At 41.0% G+C, this 18,494-nt stretch overlaps 1 protein-coding gene across 1 annotated transcript in view; it reads right to left on the reverse strand.

Moving 5' to 3' along the window:
• Positions 1–1,444: 1,444 nt before the first annotated feature.
• Positions 1,445–18,494, reverse strand: part of LRP2 (LDL receptor related protein 2) — a 188,309-nt gene continuing 171,259 nt past the window's right edge. The window contains exons 69-79 of the mRNA XM_012781883.3: positions 17,114–17,334; positions 16,157–16,333; positions 13,073–13,192; positions 11,116–11,206; positions 9,862–9,929; positions 9,568–9,688; positions 8,930–9,059; positions 8,531–8,632; positions 6,779–6,886; positions 3,180–3,251; positions 1,445–3,030 (exon numbers count right to left, since the gene is read on the reverse strand). Coding sequence (XP_012637337.2) covers positions 2,869–3,030; positions 3,180–3,251; positions 6,779–6,886; positions 8,531–8,632; positions 8,930–9,059; positions 9,568–9,688; positions 9,862–9,929; positions 11,116–11,206; positions 13,073–13,192; positions 16,157–16,333; positions 17,114–17,334 — 1,372 coding nt within the window. The 3' untranslated portion in view covers positions 1,445–2,868. The remainder of the gene's footprint in view (positions 3,031–3,179; positions 3,252–6,778; positions 6,887–8,530; positions 8,633–8,929; positions 9,060–9,567; positions 9,689–9,861; positions 9,930–11,115; positions 11,207–13,072; positions 13,193–16,156; positions 16,334–17,113; positions 17,335–18,494) is intronic.

Here is an 18,494-nt window from a genome sequence, read left to right on the forward strand (position 1 = left end):
CTGATGAATGGACAAAGAAAATGAGTTGTATATGAACCATAAAATACTACTCAGCCATAAAAAGAACTAAGTAATGCCTTTTGCAGCGACTTGAATGGAACTGGTGACCATATCCTAAATACCTCGGGAACAGAAAAACATATTACATGTACTCGTTTATAACTGGGAGCTGAATGACGGGCATACATGGTCATATACAGTGCTATAAGGGACTCTGGAGACTTGGAAGTGGTGAGGGTAGGAGGAGGGTGAGGATCAAAACCTATTGGGTACAAAGGTGTACTATTTGGGTGACAGGTACACTAAAAGCCCTGACTTAATCACTAAACAACTCATTCGTGTATCAAAAAACCACCTGTACCTCCTAAATCTATTGAAATAAAGTAATAAAAATAAAAACAGTAATATTGATTAAAAAAAATAAATGAAGAAGAGCAGCCATTTCTATGAATGTTTAGAAACTAGTTCTCAACTCTAGCTGTGCAATGAATTCACCCACGGAGCTTTTAAAAACACACAGATGGCTCTTCCATTTCCTCTCTACTTTGTAAATGATAATAATCACAGCTGCTATTGATTGATGGTGTACTTTCTGCCAGGCATTGACTTGTACTCTTTTTTTTTTTTTTTTTTTTTTTTTTTTTGAGACAGAGTCTCACTTTTGTTGCCCTGGCTAGAGTGAGTGCCGTGGTGTCAGCCTAGCTCACAGCAACCTCAAACTCCTGGGCTCAAGCGATCCTCCTGCCTCGGCCTCCCGAGTAGCTGGGACTACAGGCATGCGCCACCATGCTCGGCTAATTTTTTGTATATATATTTTTAGTTGGTCAATTAATTTCTTTCTATTTTTAGTAGAGACGGGGTCTCGCTCAGGATGGTTTCGAACTCCCAACCTCGAGCAATCCGCCCGCCTCGGCCTCCCAGAGTGCTAGGATTACAGGCGTGAGCCACCGCGCCCGGCCTGGCTTGTACTCTTTACATACCTTTTCACATTGGACTCTCACACCCAACCTCCGTATTTTACATAAGCAGCAGGGAGGCTCAGAGGATGAACAGCAGGAGGATGCCTACCCCCTTTGCTGAAAGGAGCTGGCTAAGAAACTGTCATCTTGGCAAATGACTATCACTAAGTGAACACTAGTTATCAGAGGAACAGGACCAGCTACCCTTCCTCCCTGCTCAGCATCAGCCACACACAGCATTAAGGACTGGCCATATTGACAGCCACGTGGGACTCTGACATCTGCTAGTTTCTGGAGAGCTGTCTGTTTTGTTTCCTGTATGAATGCAAAGGTTCATTGATTTTTCAAACAAATTGCTCTGGATTCATTTCCAGGAAGGAGTGGCCCAGAACTGTTGTGACTGAGAGCACTCAAAGCCCTGAGCTTTCTACACAGCAAAATACAATTGATTTATAAGCAGGACTTACGAAGCACACAGGAGACATCTGATAAAATACATTTTTATTAGAAATTTTTCAGCAGCATCATTTCCAGTTGCTTTTCTAATCAAAGAACATTTCAAAGTAATTACAATCAGCACTCAAAATATGAGCAAAAAATATTTTGAGAACTCAGGAATAAAATAATCAGTAGTACATGCTTCATTCATCCATCCATCCATCCATCCATCCATCCATCCATCCATCCATCCATCCATTCATTGTCTAGCCAATGTGCAATATTAGCACAGAGAACGAGGAATGCTACTTGCTATAGAAATTGTATATTCCTGCCATGGTTCCTGTTGTGGAAACTATAGCAACTATTTAAGAGGAGAGCTGGGCTGTACAGTACATTCTTATACAAATGCACAGATTTGGCCAAAGGACTTAAAAAATAGGCTCAATAAGAACGGCTTCCCTTTCGTGTTCAACTTAGGAAATAAATAGTTATCATAATGATATTTTCACACATAGAAACAAGAACCCAGTTGAGGCTTTGTTCAACTGGTATTTGTTTTGCACCTTACTTTAAGAAGACACAGATTTGGTTTTAGTAATTTAGCTACGGAGATCTCTCTACGGAGATTTAGTTACTAGGGTAGGTGACCACCTGAGATGCCAGGTAAGGGCAGAAATTGCTCTGGGGTCCATCAAGAGAAGGAGATCATTCAATTAAATACAAACTCACTGGCATTTAATGACATGGGATTTCCTCACAGATGTTACAGATAAAAATGTTGACTTGGCAGCTAGTGAGAGAACACATAGGAAATGGAGTATTCCAGTGAAACAACACAAATGTGCAGAAAGGTGAAAATGAATTGCTTTTTCTACCTTCTGTATTGTCTGAAGTGTCTACAGTCAAATCAAGGTATCCATCCAACGAAATGGCCTCTATCAATATACCTATGAATCCAGTTGATATGTACTATTGAATTTTAATTAAGTGCTGATGTGTAAAAATGGACCCAACAGTGAGGCCTGGATTCCTTTCCTGGATAATTTTATAGGAAATATGAATGGTGCCTCTTCTTTAGACATGGCTAAAGGCCCCCAGTCAATTCCTTTCCTCATCAGATCATTTACTATAATGATCACCAACCAAATCAGTAGATACTTTTATTAGCAAATTCAGTAATGTGATAATCTTTCCAAAATTTACAAATGTACAATATATTTATAGCATTACCTTCAGACAGCTTCAGTGCAAAGATATACACATAGTATATCGTGATAATTGTTTGTAAAAATATGAGACGGCGTAAGTAAAAAAAAAAAAAAGGCACACAAGACATTTCCAACTACAGGCAAACAGGGAAAAAATATATATTTTTATAAAGTATTGAATGTTAACTTTTTTTCATCTGTTTGTAAAAAATACATGTGCAAAAGTGTGTTTCTAATTATTCCCTAAGTAGGTGGCATAGCTATGCCTCAGAGTCTTCTTTAACGAGATTTGCGGTGTCTTTAAAAGTGTCTTCTGTTGCAGTGTAGGTGGGAATTGGATCTCTTTTTGGAGAAACTTTAGCAGGGAGAGAAGGCGATGGAGGTGGGGCCACAGCAACACTTTCTTTCGGCGAGTTCTCCATCTAGGACCACAACAACACAGGAATCAGCCATTTACTCCCCCAGCATGACCAGAAATAGTTTTTCATGAAGAAGACTAATGGTGATTAATCTCCTCAAAAAAATCTAATAAGAAAGAATGTCTGTGCTAAGAAAAATCGTTAAAAATTACCTCTGCATAGATTGGATTTTCAAAATTGGTACTTTGTTTGGGTTTTCGTTTGAAGATATTCCATTTTGTTGCCTAAATGAAAAGGGGAAAACAAAAAGGTTTTAGTAATGGAATATTTCTGTGGGTTTCTTTCCCCCTGTGTAGATTTTAACGTTTCTTCTCACTGAAGGACAAAGCAGTTTGGGACCTGGGACCATGTGAATATTTGACCCGTGTGGTGAACTGGTCCCTGAACAGTAACTAAAACTGTGTGGGCTCTTTTCACCTAAAAATACTTCCTTGATTTGGATTTTTTTTTTGAGACAGAGTTTTGCTCTGTCACCCTGGCTAGAATATAGTGGCGTCATCATAGCTCACAGCAACCTCAAATTCCTGGGCTCAAGCAGTTCTCCTGCTTCAGCCTCCCGAGTAGCCGGGACTACAGGTGCACGCCACTGAGCCCGGCTACTTTTTTCTATTTTTAGTAGAGATGGGGTCTCGCTCTTGCTCAGGCTGGTCTTGAACTCAAGCAATCCTCCCACCTCAGCCCCCTAGAGTGATAGGATTACAGGCGTGAGCAACCGCGCCTGGCCCTTGATTTGGAATTTATAGTTCACAGAGTCTGTGTCATAGTATCTACAAGCTTCAACCAGCAGATCGCTCTACTACCTCAGTACAGAGAGAACAAATAAAACAGAGACATGCAAGATGCGTCTGTAGAAAAAGACGTTTCTAGGGCTGCCTGAAAATTGGAAAAAAAAGAGCCAAATAGTAACTCTGATTTTCTAAAGTAATGTCTTAACCTTTGGTCAACTCAGGAGTATCCTTTCTCCCTTTGTCACTTCCTTTCCATAATCATAGTAATAGTGATAACAAAAACAACTAACATTTACTGAGTGCTTACTCTGTGTCAAGAATTATTCTAAGGGCGTTACAGGTTTCTGACTGCACTTTCTTAACAACCCTTTGAGGTGGGTACAATTATTATCCCCATTTTACACATGCTGAGTCACAGCCAGATTAAATAACTGAATTGGAGGCAGAAGGGCAGGCAATGACTACTCAGGGGACTCAGAGGCCCCTAAACCAAAGAACACAAAGAGAATCACCTTGGACCCTGGCGTGTGTCCCCCCAACCCCATTACTGAAAAGTTGCCTGTCGCGATGGCCACAGCTCTGGCTGCTGGATAAAACCTGGCAGAAGGGAACAGACAGCTTACTCCAACAGGGAGCTGGGGTAGCCTCCATGTTTTATGGGGTGTCTTTTACACCCCATAAGTAGGGACCAACATGTGAAGCAGTGGGGAGCATGTGACTGCAGGAGAAGCAGAAGTCATCCACTCTGACACACATCTAAGTGAGTGCCTACTTTGTACCTGGTGCCACCAAGGGAAAGATGAAGACACATTCAGGCCACAGCCCTGCCTCTGGGAGCTTTATAGTTCATCGGGGAAGGCCCAAATTCTCAAGAGTCATTGCTTTGGGATGGAATGGCTACTTGGAGTTAAGCAATTACTAAGAAGAGAAAGGGTGGGGTGACTCGCTTTTCTCCTTAGGAGATCCCATGTGTGTCAACGAAACTTTTGGAAAATAATAGAACTGAGTCACAGTTACAAACTGAGTCTTTTGGAAAATAATAGAACTGAGTCACAGTTACAAACAGTTACAAACGTTCATGTTTGTAACGTTTAGTCCTTTGAGCATAGTTACTGATGAAAGATACCTTCGTGAGACTCATAGGCACGTTAATGTCAGCCTCGGTGATCTTACCCAAGCAGCTTCACTGCTTTGAAGCCACACTGGCTATTACCTCAGTGCCTAGAAGCCAACAAACATCGGAGGATCCCTGGACATACCATGAAAGCCAAATCTTAGAGGGTCTCAGCCTCAACTGATTTGAAAGGAGGAAGAACCCACATATTGCAAAGATGGAATGAGAAAGGACTACCACTGGTGGAGATCTGCTCTCCTCTGAAAAAACCCTTTCAGTGTTCATTTTGTTTCTGATGACAAATGTGTAGGTCAGAGGTTACATTCCCCTTGCTGCTCAGGCTGGGAGATGGCTCTCTCTAGAGAAGAAGATCACTGGACTTGACGTGAACATAGAAAAAAAAATGTGGACAGTATAAAATAAATCTGGCAGTCACTTGGGGTTGACTCAGATTTGGGGAACCAGATATATGACACTCAAGCATTCAGGTGTCTATGGAAAATTCATCTTCAAATTCCATTTTTAATGTAGCTTTTAAAGAAAAAAAAATTTAGTCCCTTGAAAAGTAGGGAACTGAAAATTCTTTTCTAGACAGCATTCATGTGTGTTTGTGTGTGTGCGATAGAAGAAGGAACAAGTAATGGAATGTGAAAAAGTGGACAGAGACTTTGATATAAGCTCTTCTTGTTGGCATCAATTTAGTTCAAATTTTATTTTAATCCAAACAAGCAGAACAGGAACCAATGTCCGAGGTGGTTAATGGCTAAACATCTACTGAGACTTCCAAGTCAATCCTGAAGATACCAATGTATTTGTAGATTATGAAATTTGAGAAATAAGGTTGTATAAAATGGGAAAATTTCTAACTATGCTTAGACTTTTGTTTCTTTATATTACTTCACAAAAGTGGTCATAGAATCTTAGAATTGAGACATTCCCGATCCTAGTGTTCTCAACTGGGAGTGTACATATGTATGTGTGTGTGTGATGTGATTTCTGGGCTCACATTGACTTGAGGGAGACACGATTGGAATTTAGTAGGCGAAGACCAGGAATACTGAAATCCGAGCACAGGACAGTTCTCTAGCACAATCAACTGCCCCACCCAATATACCAATAGTTTCCTTGTGAGGAACATTGCTAAGGACTCCTGCACTCAGAGGTAGAAAACAGTCTGTCCAGAATCAAACAGCTAGATCTGGAATACCTGCATATGTATGCATTAAAACTAGTGAAATATTATACATTAACACAGAATATTACATCAGATATATTGGTTGAATTTCTCTCTGCAGACCAAAGAGTCTACAAATTGCAAAAGGCCTGCAGGCATGGCAGAGAAGCTCCATCTAGTGGTGCTTTGTTCTTTAATCTCCAGTATTAAACAGCATGCCTGGCACACTAAGAGCAGTAACAATCAGTTGGACAATTACATGGATGAGGAATGGACAGATAGATGGATAAAGAGGATGTAAATTAGTGCCACCTAGTGGTAAACATAGGTAACCACTATGAAGAACATACACATTATTAAAGGAATAAAGATGCACAGTATAGAAAAATTGTATCACACAGATAAGGAACTTTTAAATGCATCGTTGACATAGTGAGTTCTTTATTCATACTAAGTCAACCTCTCATATTAAATGTCCCTGTATTGAAGATACTGAATCCAGAAGTCTGTTCTTTGAGATGCAATCTCCTAAGTCACAAGGAACATTATACCCAACTCAATGTTGGAATGTAGCTTTACTTGATAGAAAGATTTTGAATCTATTATTTCTTTAAAAATTATCTTTATTAATTGCCTACACATCTTGGGATCTCCCTTAGTTTGTTTAGGCTTAATGACAACCCCGCCATTCCAAAGTTCTTTCCAAATCTCACATTTCAGCAGTCAACAACTTACCTGAGCTTCCTCAGCACCCGGGGAAGTTGGCTTTATCTCTGGAACTATCTCAGAAGGAGTTATGGGACTTCCATAATTCTTATTATCCACATTTCCAGATGCAGTCACCTGTGGACACATTGAAGGCCCTTATCCAGTTTTGAAATAATTCAGTAATAAATAGATTTGCTATAAAGTTTGTTATCAACTCTTTGCTTCTTCTTACTACCTTTTTCACCCAACAGACATGGCCAGGTACCATTTTTCTTGTATGAGCCAACCCAGTAGGCCAGGCCCAAATACCACTCCCACCTCCCCCAAACCAAGAGCACCAGCCATTAAGTCACCTCATGCCTTAATCCTGGAAAGCAAACAAATCCCTCCCTCATCACATTCTTACTTGTTAATAGCCATTTCTATTGTATTCTAACTCCTTATACTATTGACCAAATTTTTGGATTAAACATACTCTGGTTATATATTGGCAGCCAAATCCTAGAATAACAGCATAAACAATTCCCTGAACTCATTAGTAAACTAAGAATCCTATCTTTGGATCTTAATAATTTCTTTGGATATTAATAGATCCTATCTTTGGAAATTAATAATTTCATAGGACTGTTAAAAAAGAGGTTACATTTTTGAAATGATGGATATAACAGAATTAATACTCCTCTATACATTTTTTGTAACATTCATATAATTCCAAGGTTCCCTCTTAAACCCAAATTACCATGAATATATAATAAATAATAAGGTAGACAATTCCCTCTCTTTCCTAAATTTTTACATTCACCACTTTATTTCTTCTCAAACTTGTATATATGTTTGTGTACTTGGCCTCACTTTATTTGAAGTGAAAATGTCAAATGAAATGTCGTACCTGTTTCATCATGTGATTAAAGTTTTGCTATCTGGTTATCAAAGGATAAAGCAAAATGCTTTCAAGATTCAAACATTTCTGATCTTAAGAAAGCTATCTGTAAAATAAACATTTCTACCTTATATGTTACAATGTGCCATATCTTGAGTTCAAAAGAAGTTTAAGTGTTAACAATGAAAATTATTCATGATGCCACAGTTGTTCGACAAAGGAAACAGGTTCACAGTGGACAAGTACTGAGAGCAGTGCTCAGGCTATTGATGCAGACCTACTGAAAAGTTCTTTCCCTCCATCCATATTCCTATTTCATCTCCCAGCTCCTCTTAAAGATGACTAACAGGGCTGCACCAGAAGGAAATTTAGTGATATCTGCCCATCATCTTTGGAGACCTCTGTATTTTTCAGAAAAGTTTCAGAAAAGCAAGCATAGGAGGTCCTTTGTCCTTAAACCCACCTCCTATCACATGCTTGTGATACCAGCAAGAACCAGAAAGTAGACCCAGTCCCCAAAATGCCTGTATAATGATCTGACAATCCTTCACTCATTTGTTTCCTAAGTATTTATAAAGAGCCTGTGGTGTGTCACTCACTGTGTTTACCAAGCCTCTGAATGGACTCAGCTCTCTTGCTGTCACCACTCAGAATGAAAAGGCTCTTGCTCAGTGCCCCCAGCATAGATGCCAAACCTCAACAACTGTGCAACAGAACAGGATTCTGATTGTTTTCAAGCCTTATGTCCTCTGGTTGGTCTTTTTACTGCAGATAGTGAAGCTGACGCATGGACCACTCACTAAGTTTCCTTCCATTTGGAGGGAAGGTTAAGAGACTCTAAGAGGACATTACTCAGTAGAACAAAATCCAGCAACAGTAGTAACTCAATGATTTCTCACCTGGGTTGGTTGAACCACTTTGACAGCACCATCTTTGGCTGCATACATTGGGTTTTCAAATATTATGGGCTGCTTCCCCATCTCCATGACAAAGTCTTCACTCTGATCGGGGAGAGAGAGAGAGAGATCACACCATATCAATCTGGTTTGCACACAGAGAAAGGTGCCTTCCTCATGCCTGGAGGTATGTTAGTTGTTATGCCACACTTACCAAAAAGAGAACTTGCAGAAAAAAAAAAAAATAAAGCCAGCAAGACACAAGGCCTCCATATGGTAAATCATTATTTAAAGTAACACAAATGCACTAATTCTGCAGTCCACAACCCCCGGGCTGAAGTGTTTCTTTTATAAAATAGTAAAAATGACAACCTTCAAATAATCATTTTGAACCATACTCACCATTGCCATTGATCTGTCAATAGCAGACTCAGGCCCAAAACCAGACACTCCAATGTCCATGTTAACATCTGCCCCTGATCTGAAGGTCACTCCATTTCCATTTGCAGAGGGTTTGACAAGACTGCTTAAGCTGGAAGGAAGTAATCAAAACAGCGCCTTATTATTATTATTTTTACAGTATCCTTTCCTCCACATTGCTAAATCTTACTTAAATGAAAAGCTCAATTCCAATTCTAAATTTACACATGTCTAACATGGTAATAAGTTCCCTTAGCTACCTGGAAACATGAATGCACAGCCATGAACCCTTGAGATCTACGAGAAAACCCATCAGGCACTTACAAAAATAAAGCCTGGAGCATCGTACAGCCAACTCTATACTCTCATCAGACCTGAGTGCCCACCAGCCCACACAACCGTTTGGAATATAAAATGTAACTGTCATTCAGGTTTCAGAGAAGCAGTCAATTAAGAAGTTGTGATTTGAAATGGCTGCTTTAAATCCTCACTCCTTTTTGTTTCTGTACTGCAGAATAGGTGAACTGTGTATTGTACTTTTTTAACTTAAAAAGAAAAGAAATTCACATGGTCCCATCACACAGGCTTTGAACATCACTAGTACATGTAATGAAACTGACCTTGGCAGCTTGGGCAGAGCAGGCAGAAGGGAGCCGGTTTTCCTATAGTGGAAAAATGCTACAACTACCAGAGCTCCAATTATGATGATCAAGAGGATTGTCAACAGCGTGGCCACTGCAGCTACAGAACAAGAAGAGAAGCGAATATATCAATAACTCGAGCCCAACAAACCTGGTAGATGCGGAGTGCTAGAACCATTCACTCTTCAAAGAGGCTGGGTTAAATAAACTATCTAGGACAGCACACAATTTAGGGGCCATGAGTATTTCCAAGTTGCTCATATTAACACTTACTTGTTCCTGGAGGGATGCCTTTTGAAAATGCGATTTCACAATAATTTCCGGTGTAGCCATTAAGACACCTGAAAGGGAAAGGAAAATCATTCACTAGCTGTCACCTTCTGAGGCTTCTACTGCAATTTTCTGAGCACATCCTGAGGTAGAGAAAGCTTTGATTGAGTAACTTACATGTTGAAAAGACACTGTATCCTGCATGACTTTTGTTTATTCTACCAAAAGACGATGAGCAGAAAGAACAGTGATTTGACTTTAGAAATTTACTTTCAGCAAATTAGGTGTAGTACCTACAGGGTCAGCCTCATCAAATAAACCCGTTGGTGTCTTCTCTATCTAATCTATGCAATTCTTCTTTGGAGAAGAAAAAGGGAAACCATGGTTGTGTCCTTTCTTTTGTTATGATTTCATTAAATTATGATTTCATTAAACATAAATGTTGTTAAAGACATCCATTTATCTAACTCCATGTTAGAGCTTTCTCAGTAGTCATCTTCTTTCCAAATCTTTTTTTTGAGACAGAGTCTCGCTTTGTTGTCCAGGCTAGAGTGAGTGCCGTGGCATCAGCCTAGCTCACAGCAACCTCAAACTCCTGGGCTCAAGCAATCCTGCTGCCTCAGCCTCCCAAGTAGCTGGGACTACAGGCATGTGCCACCATGCCTGGCTAAATTTTTCTGTATATTAGTTGGCCAATTAATTTCTTTCTATTTATAGTAGAGACGGGGTCTCGCTCTTGCTCAGGCTGGTTTCGAACTCCTGACCTCGAGCAATCCCCCCGCCTCAGCCTCCCAGAGTGCTAGGACTTTCCAAATCTTTAGTCCAGTCTTTCTGCTCATCATGGGTGCCTTGTTACTAACACAGCTCTGTCAACCGACAGCTGTTCGCCCACAGTACTGTTGTCATTAACAATACCAGGTAAGTAGGAAGATGCTGTTGCCGTTTCTGTAATTCCTTACTCCCCAAAGTGTGGTCCATGACTCTGCAGTATCACCCCGAGCTTGTTAGAAATGCAGAATCTCTGTGAGTGAATGAGCATTTGAACCAGACCCCCAGGAGATTCTTATGCATATTACAGTTTGAGAAGCACCGCCTTAGTTTTCTATGGAACTCCCCCATGGGAGGGCAAGCTGGTTAAAATGTAAAAATTAGTGACCCGACAAGGCTTCTGTACTTGTTTCCCTGGCTACTTTAAGGACTCAAAATTCCCCTAGAAGAGGCAAGGCCTACAGCTTGGACCTCAACATTCAGACTTACTTGCATTTGGGGAGGTCATTCTCATCAAAATAGCAATTTCCTCCGTACATACACCTGCATGGGAGGGGCATGCTGATGGGATGTTCGATGGCTGCGGAAAGGGAAAGCCATGCAAGGGTTAGTCAGCCGGGCTCAGCAGAGCACCCACACCATGCAAACCTGCCCGGGATGGGGGTGGGGGTAGGGGGAGTGCCAGCTAATTAGTCTCCCTGTCAAAACGTCACCTTCCCTCTAAGTCAAATGAATTTCCTTATCAATAATAGGATCTTGGAGAGAAACATACATTTAGTGTAAAGTCAGGGACAGTTTATAGCATTTTCCCTCCACCCCAAAAACAGTGAAGAAGTACTAGACCATATTAATAGTTATAAGAACCTATGGCAAGAGAATTTAAGATGTTCCCATTCTCATCTGAAGTCTTCAGAATTCTTCTCTGTGAACTCAGTGAAAATCAAAAGTTGAACATAGGTACATCTCGAAACTTCAACTGAAGGCTCCAAAGCATCAGTAATTGATTAGTCACTAGACAGTCCTCCAAAACTGCCCTTGGTCTGGATCCCTGTTTCCCACCCATGTATGTGCCTGAAGGGTCATTAGTGCTTCAATGTCTCATGCTTTGAAAATGATTAGTAAGTATTTAGCACAGGTGTATTTTATTTAAGCAGTTTGGATATCCTCCTGGGGCAATGGATTTGAGGCTTTACCCAAAGTTCACTTTATCAGAGAGGCCTTCCATGAATACCATTTAAAAGAGCAACTTCACCTACCCCCATCCTCATCCCTCTTTCCCTGCTTTAGTTTTCTCCATAGTACTTTCTCCACCTGACCCATTACATATTTATTGGCTTCTCTATTTATTGTGCTCCTAGAATATAAGCTCAATGACCATAGGGGATTTGTCTATTTTGTTCCCTTCTGTTATCTCCAGCACTTAGAACAATGCCTAGCACATACATGGCATTCAGTAAATCGTAGTAAGTAAACTAATTGGCTAATTAATATATCAACCCAAGGCCCTATATGAAACGATTACCTTCGTTAGTGTGCTTATTTTGGTTAAAGTTCTTTTAAACAAGAATCTTAATATAATCCATAGGCAAAAAATTTAAAGCAGAAAAGGAGTAGATGAGGTGACAACTTTGAAATCAACTCTCCTTCGATGTGACATTGCAATGAATGTCGAATGATCTAGCTATATAGCATAGAACAAATCTCAAAAGCTTGAAATTGCCGTTTGTTCAAAATGTTGGAATCTTGCCATATTTCCCCAGTAGCACTGAGATAAACATGGGGGTAGGGGAAGAGAGGGGAAGGGAAGCAGTCTTTTCTTTGGGTTTGATCTCTAAACCTGAGTCAAAGGTCTGTGCCTTGTTTAAGTGCTTGCTCCCCCTGGTGGTAGAAGATATTTAAGCCTCTTCGTTTCCCTGGCAGCTAAAACTGTACCCCGAGGATGTGAGCCATCTAGCCTTCAACTCCCAACAACATAAGGTCCCTCGCAAAAGGTGGCCCTTTTTCAATTGTCAAAGCTCTGAAATGAGCATATGAGAAAACAGCGAACATCCTCCAGCCCTCCCTCTGCACTGTGTAAGCCCCTCCCACCTCAGGAACATGTGTCTCCGCCCTGGCGGACTCCAGTTACATTGAGAGCATTTAGGGTCACAAGCCTCATGGAAAACTCACTCTTCAAAATGTCTTTACAAAACCATACAACAGTAGGTTTGGGAGCACTGGATCTATATCTCTGCAATCTTAGCAAGGAATTCTCAGAATCATTGGAACAGGAGTTCTGTTTGGTCCCTCAAGTCCCACTCGGCTCTGTTTCCCACACCTCTCATCCCTACTTCCAGCCATCCCCACTCTCTTGTGTGCAGAACCCAGTGTACAGGGATCTTCAGGCTCCTGAAGAGGCAGGCAAGCTCTCCACCAGGCCCCCGGGCTGCCCGGGGAGTGCCCCTACCTGCATCACACTCCGTGGCGCTGCCCTCTATGAAGTTGGAGCCTTGGGGACAGGCACAGCTGTATCCTCCAGGTCTCAGCAGGCAAAGGTGGCTGCATACCTGTTTGCAAGGGTTGCGCACTGGAAAGAAGAATGGGAACAGCATTTAGGTCCTGATGGGAGAATGCACATCCCAACCAAGGGGACCCCCAACAACTGGGCGTGGCTCTGCCAGGTGACAGCAGAGCCAGGCAGCACCCCAACACCTCTAGGCCACATGTCACCTGGCTACTCATCCTCATTTACACTACCAACTCTGCACCCCAGCAAAGTGGCCCAGTCCCTTCCTCTGCCCTCCATCCCATGTCTGTACCTTTCACATTTTCTATAGGCATCACTTTCCTTCTCTACTGCCCTGGCAAGTTTAGAAAGTGGGTATCGGCCTGGTTCACTGCCCAACCACAAAATTTCTAAACAACTTGAGATGGCTTAAAACACCAGTGAGAAGACAGTCTCTTTCTTCTAACTCACTAGCTAAATAAAACGCTATCCATCACCATCACACTAAGTTTACTTCCAGTGCCCCCAGACTCCGTAGGCACTGACGTGGTCTTAAAAGACTTGACAAAAATTTTGAACCTAATTTTCTTGTTCTTGTAAAAATCTTACACTCATTTGTGGTCCTTTATTTGTAAAACCATTAGCATTAAAATCCCCCTCCCCCACCAGGGCCAGGTGTGGTGGCTCACACCTGTCATCCCAGCACTGTGGGAGGCTGAGGCTGGAGGATCACTTGATGCCAGGAGTTTGAGATCAGCCCGCGCAACATACCAAGATCCTCATCTTATAGCAAAGGACTGGAGCAGTGGTTCTCAAAATGTGGTCCCTGAACCAGCAGCATCATTACCACTTGAGAACTTGTTAGAGATACAAATTCTTAGGCCATCCCAGGTATACTGTATCAGAAATCCCACAAATGGGGCACAGAAATCCCATGCAAGCTAAAATTTGAGAACTATTGGTTCAAAGTAGATGCTAATCTAGCCCAGCTGGGATGGGGCTCTAGCCTCTACCTCCATCATTATTTTCCAAGGGTCCCCAGAGCGTCCACTGGCTAAGAAGCCTTTCTCTAGGGGGCAGTCGCCAGTTTTTCAAAACTCCCCAGGTTTACCGTTCTCTCCTCTCTTGCCTTTAAAACTGCCAAGTGTGAGGGCTTCAAGAACACTTAGCACACAAGAGCTGCTATATTGGGAGGGCCTGGGATGTTCTGGAGAGGGGCTGGAGAGAGGTGATCACTGCTAGCAAAACAAATGAGCTACTCTCTAGAAAAGGCATTTGCCACCAGTGTACTCTCCTGGAAGTCTCAGCTCTGAGTTGCAATTTGCCAAGACTGATTCAGGGTCTCAGAATATCAGTGAACACAAGAGGACCTCAGGCTGCAACCTGGACTCACACACAGGGATGGGAAGGACTTGTCAAAGGCCACACGGCCATAGAATACAACTTGGGATTCAGGCATACTGACCTCTGGGCCAAAACAGAAAGACGCCAAGCTTTGGGTTGTATAGAATTGAACCTAAAAATCCTTTCATTTGTGAATTTAAAACTCACTCAAGTTACTAAATCTCTCTTAGCCTCAGTTTCTTTATTAGATAGAGATGAGAATAAAATGTCTTTATAGGATTTTGCAGAAGACTAATTGAAATAACAGATGTCCAGATTAGCACTGAAGAGAGACTCTGACATACAGAACTTAGTAAAAGTCTACTTCCTTTCCTCATTTAAAACATTTCCTTTCCCTTTCACTGTGCTCCATACACTGCTGAAGGATGAATTACAACACAGGCAACCTGATGAAGCAGGACCCAAAACTAAGAAAAATGAGAATGAGGGGAGTGCAGAGAAATGGGTATGACTGATCATTTTATTTATTTTTTAGCATTAAAACAATTTCTCCATAGGAAATTTTCATTAAGAAATGAGTTCTGTACATAGCAGATATAAAATAAATGAGGAAGATGGACAGACTTAATTTATACATTTACTTTAATAAAATGTGATAGATGAAAATTGGCTAAAGGGAAACTATTCAAAATGGTAAAAAGGCTGGGCGTGGTGGCTCATGCCTGTAATCCTAGCACTGTGGAAGCTCAGGAGGTCAAGACTAGCCTGAGCAAGAATGAGACCCACTCTCCACTAAAAATGGAAAAATTAGCCAGGCATGGTGGTGCATGCCTGTTGTCCCAGCTACTCAGGAGGCTGAGGCGGGAGCATTGCTTGAGCCCAGGAGTTTGAGGTTGTAGTGAGCTATGATGATACCACTGCACTCTAGCCAGGGGAACAGAGTGAGACTCTATCTCAAAAACAAAACAACAGAAACCAAAAATAAAAAAACCCAAATGGTAAAAAAAAAAAAAAAAAAAAAGTTAAAACCATAAGATCTCTTTCCTGTATGTCAACAGGAAAAGAGCCTAATCAATCTATAGCTAAGTGAACTAATTAAAAAAGACACCGTGTGCAGTGAGCTATGATGATACTACTGCACTCTAGCCCAGGCAACAGAGTGAGATCCTGTCTCAATAAACAAACAAAAATGAAAATAAAATAATAAATAAATAAAAACACCATGCAGATGAAATTTTAAACAAATGACTGACCATTTTAAACTAAGCCTCATATATCTCAGGCTAACATGACTAGCCTGGCCTTGCAATTCTAAGACTGGTAAGATTTCTTTTGTCCATGAAACACGTTTTGTTACTTGTTAACCTAACCCACTCTTAGCAGGGGTCTGATGCCTGCTGGAGCCTATGGCCTAGAAATACATATCCACAACTCTAAAGAATGAGGACTGAAATATTTTTCTTCATATCTGCCTTTTATATACTTTCATTCGAACTTCAATTTTATCTTTCTTTACTCAAAATGATTAAAACACACCCCACATATACACACACATGCACACAGACACACACACACACTCACCTTTCATGCACCAAGAGATCATCTTATTATTATCCACTACATTCTACAACAGTATAGCCATTATTTTGAAATAAGGTTTTCAGATAATGAGGAACATCTTATTTCAAAGTTGGTGATTACCTGACCGATCGTATCTCCGTTGATGAAAGATTCGAACTTGTGTGAGCCAAGGGTTTACTACCAGCATTTTCTCTTTTTGTCCTTGCCCAAATTTATCTTGTTTCCATACTTCTCCCTTCTCCCTAGATATCCAGTATAGCTGGTCTTCAAAGATATCCAGATTGTAAGGGCGAGCTGCTGCTTACCCACAGTGGAAAAAACAAAACAAAACAAGGTTATTGAAAAGAAAACATCCTAGCACCACTTCTATATCTGATATTATTCTGCTTGAATTATTCCCTAATACAATGCCTTGAAACTCCAGGAACATTGAGGCAGATTTTCTGCACATGGGACTGTGAAAGTGTGCTGCACTGAGGATCAATCGAGAGGATGGAATTAAACCAGATTAATGCATAGCATGGTGTCTGACACCCCTAGCTCACTTTCATGCTACTGATTTTATTACATTGGAAAACAATTTGTATGCCAAAGATTTTATGTTTTCCCTTGAATGTAAGATACCACTGGTCAGATAGGAAAAATGTGATATGTCCAGAATCATTACAGTTCTGCAGAGTCTGGATAAGAAAACAAAATGTTCCTCTCCTTCTAGATGTTTCCAGTTGTGCATAATGAGCTATCTAGCACAGTGAAAACGAATGTGTCCAGAAGTGTTTAGATGAGATTGAATGCCACCTCTATAAGGTGATCTAACAGGAGTCTCAGTTATTTCAATAACTGCTGCTGAGATGCATTTTTTAAAATTATGTAAAAAGGACAAAAAGGATTTAATTATTGCTGATGCATTCGTATGCATTTAATTCAGCGACAGAGAGTTGGGAGGGGAGGTGGGTATCTAAAAAAACTATATAAAGCATCTTCTAAGTTCAGGGTTCCTTCTTGAGAAAATGGGTAAAGAGACTGGAAATATATTAATTAATTATGTAATATATTAATTTCTAACTCATTTCTAACCTTCGTTTAAAACAACTCTCCTGTCACTCCCATCGTGATTCATGCTTTCAATAACGTCCTCCTTGAAGTCAGTCCAGTAAATCCGGTCGTTGTTCATATAATCAATAGTAAGGCTAGTTGGCCAACCAAGGTCCTGAAAAATCAGGACGTTGCGTGACTCCCCATTCATCCAGGCAGATTCGATTTTAGGTTCTTCTCCCCAGTCAGTCCAGTACATAAGCCTGCAACAGAAGGTTTCTTCGTTGTAGCATCTCACCCCGTGGGACCTCTCCACCACAGCAGAGCATGGAGTGCCACCCACAGGGTAAGCAAGTATTTTTTGCAGAGACCTGGGAGCTAAGTGGCACTGCTTTTATACTTTACAGAAGGAAGGAAGTGAAAACGGGGAGTGTGTGTGCTTTCGGTTCCTGAAAACTGCACTTTCTTAACAGAAATTGGCTGAAGGATGCACATCTGAAGCCTTTAAATGGTACATTACAAAATGCTGCTCATTCTTCAAGAGATGTTGCTGAAGGCCTACTGTGTGAGAGGCACTGTTCTGTCTTTGGAATACATGAGAGAGAAAAAAACAAAGATTTCTACCCTCATGTAGCTACTTCTCTTTTTAAATGTATGCTTTGCATACAATGAATAATTTCTTACAGAGAAAAAGGTCTATGTAAGCAAAGGTGACCTGACACTGAAGAATTGCCTAGGCCAGAGATCACACCACTTCAAATACCTAGAAGGACCAGGCAGGTAAGATAGAGGAGAGCAGCCCAGTGATGAATACCAGGCGATGGGGAGGGCAAGACCCCATGGAAGAGCCCCTGCCAGCGCCAGTGTTACCAGCTCCTCTGATTTTCCAAGCCAGAAATATAGATTTTATTTTATTTTTTTTAAATTTGAACTGTTAGCAACTAAGTAAAAAAACAAAAACAACTTGAGCAGGGCGCGGTGGTGCGGGCCTGTAATACCAGCTACTTGGGAGGCTGAGGCAGAAGGATCACTTAAGGCCAGGAGTTTCAGTCCAGCCTGGGCAACACAGAGAGACCTCATCTCAACAACAACAACAACAAAAAAATCAAAAGGAAACAAACAAACAAAAACTAGCAACAATAACAAAAAAACTTCAAGCTCTGTGTAGTCCAAGCCAAACATGTCTATGGATCAAATTCAGTCCACTGGCCACCACTTTACAGCTTCTTGTCTAAACCAATCATCAGGTGTAGACCAATCCTTAAATTCCATGGAAGAATGTGTGGATTGTAGACAAACTAGGCTCTGGGGAAAATGCAGCCAAAAGCCTTTGAAGTCATAAAAACTGGCAAATACTACCTTGTTTTGTTTTCATTAAAAATGATAGACATAGCGGGACGTGGTGGTTGACACCTATAATCCT

The sequence above is a fragment of the Microcebus murinus genome, chromosome 8 (assembly GCF_040939455.1).
Source record: "Microcebus murinus isolate Inina chromosome 8, M.murinus_Inina_mat1.0, whole genome shotgun sequence".
Taxonomy (NCBI): Eukaryota; Metazoa; Chordata; class Mammalia; order Primates; family Cheirogaleidae; genus Microcebus; species Microcebus murinus.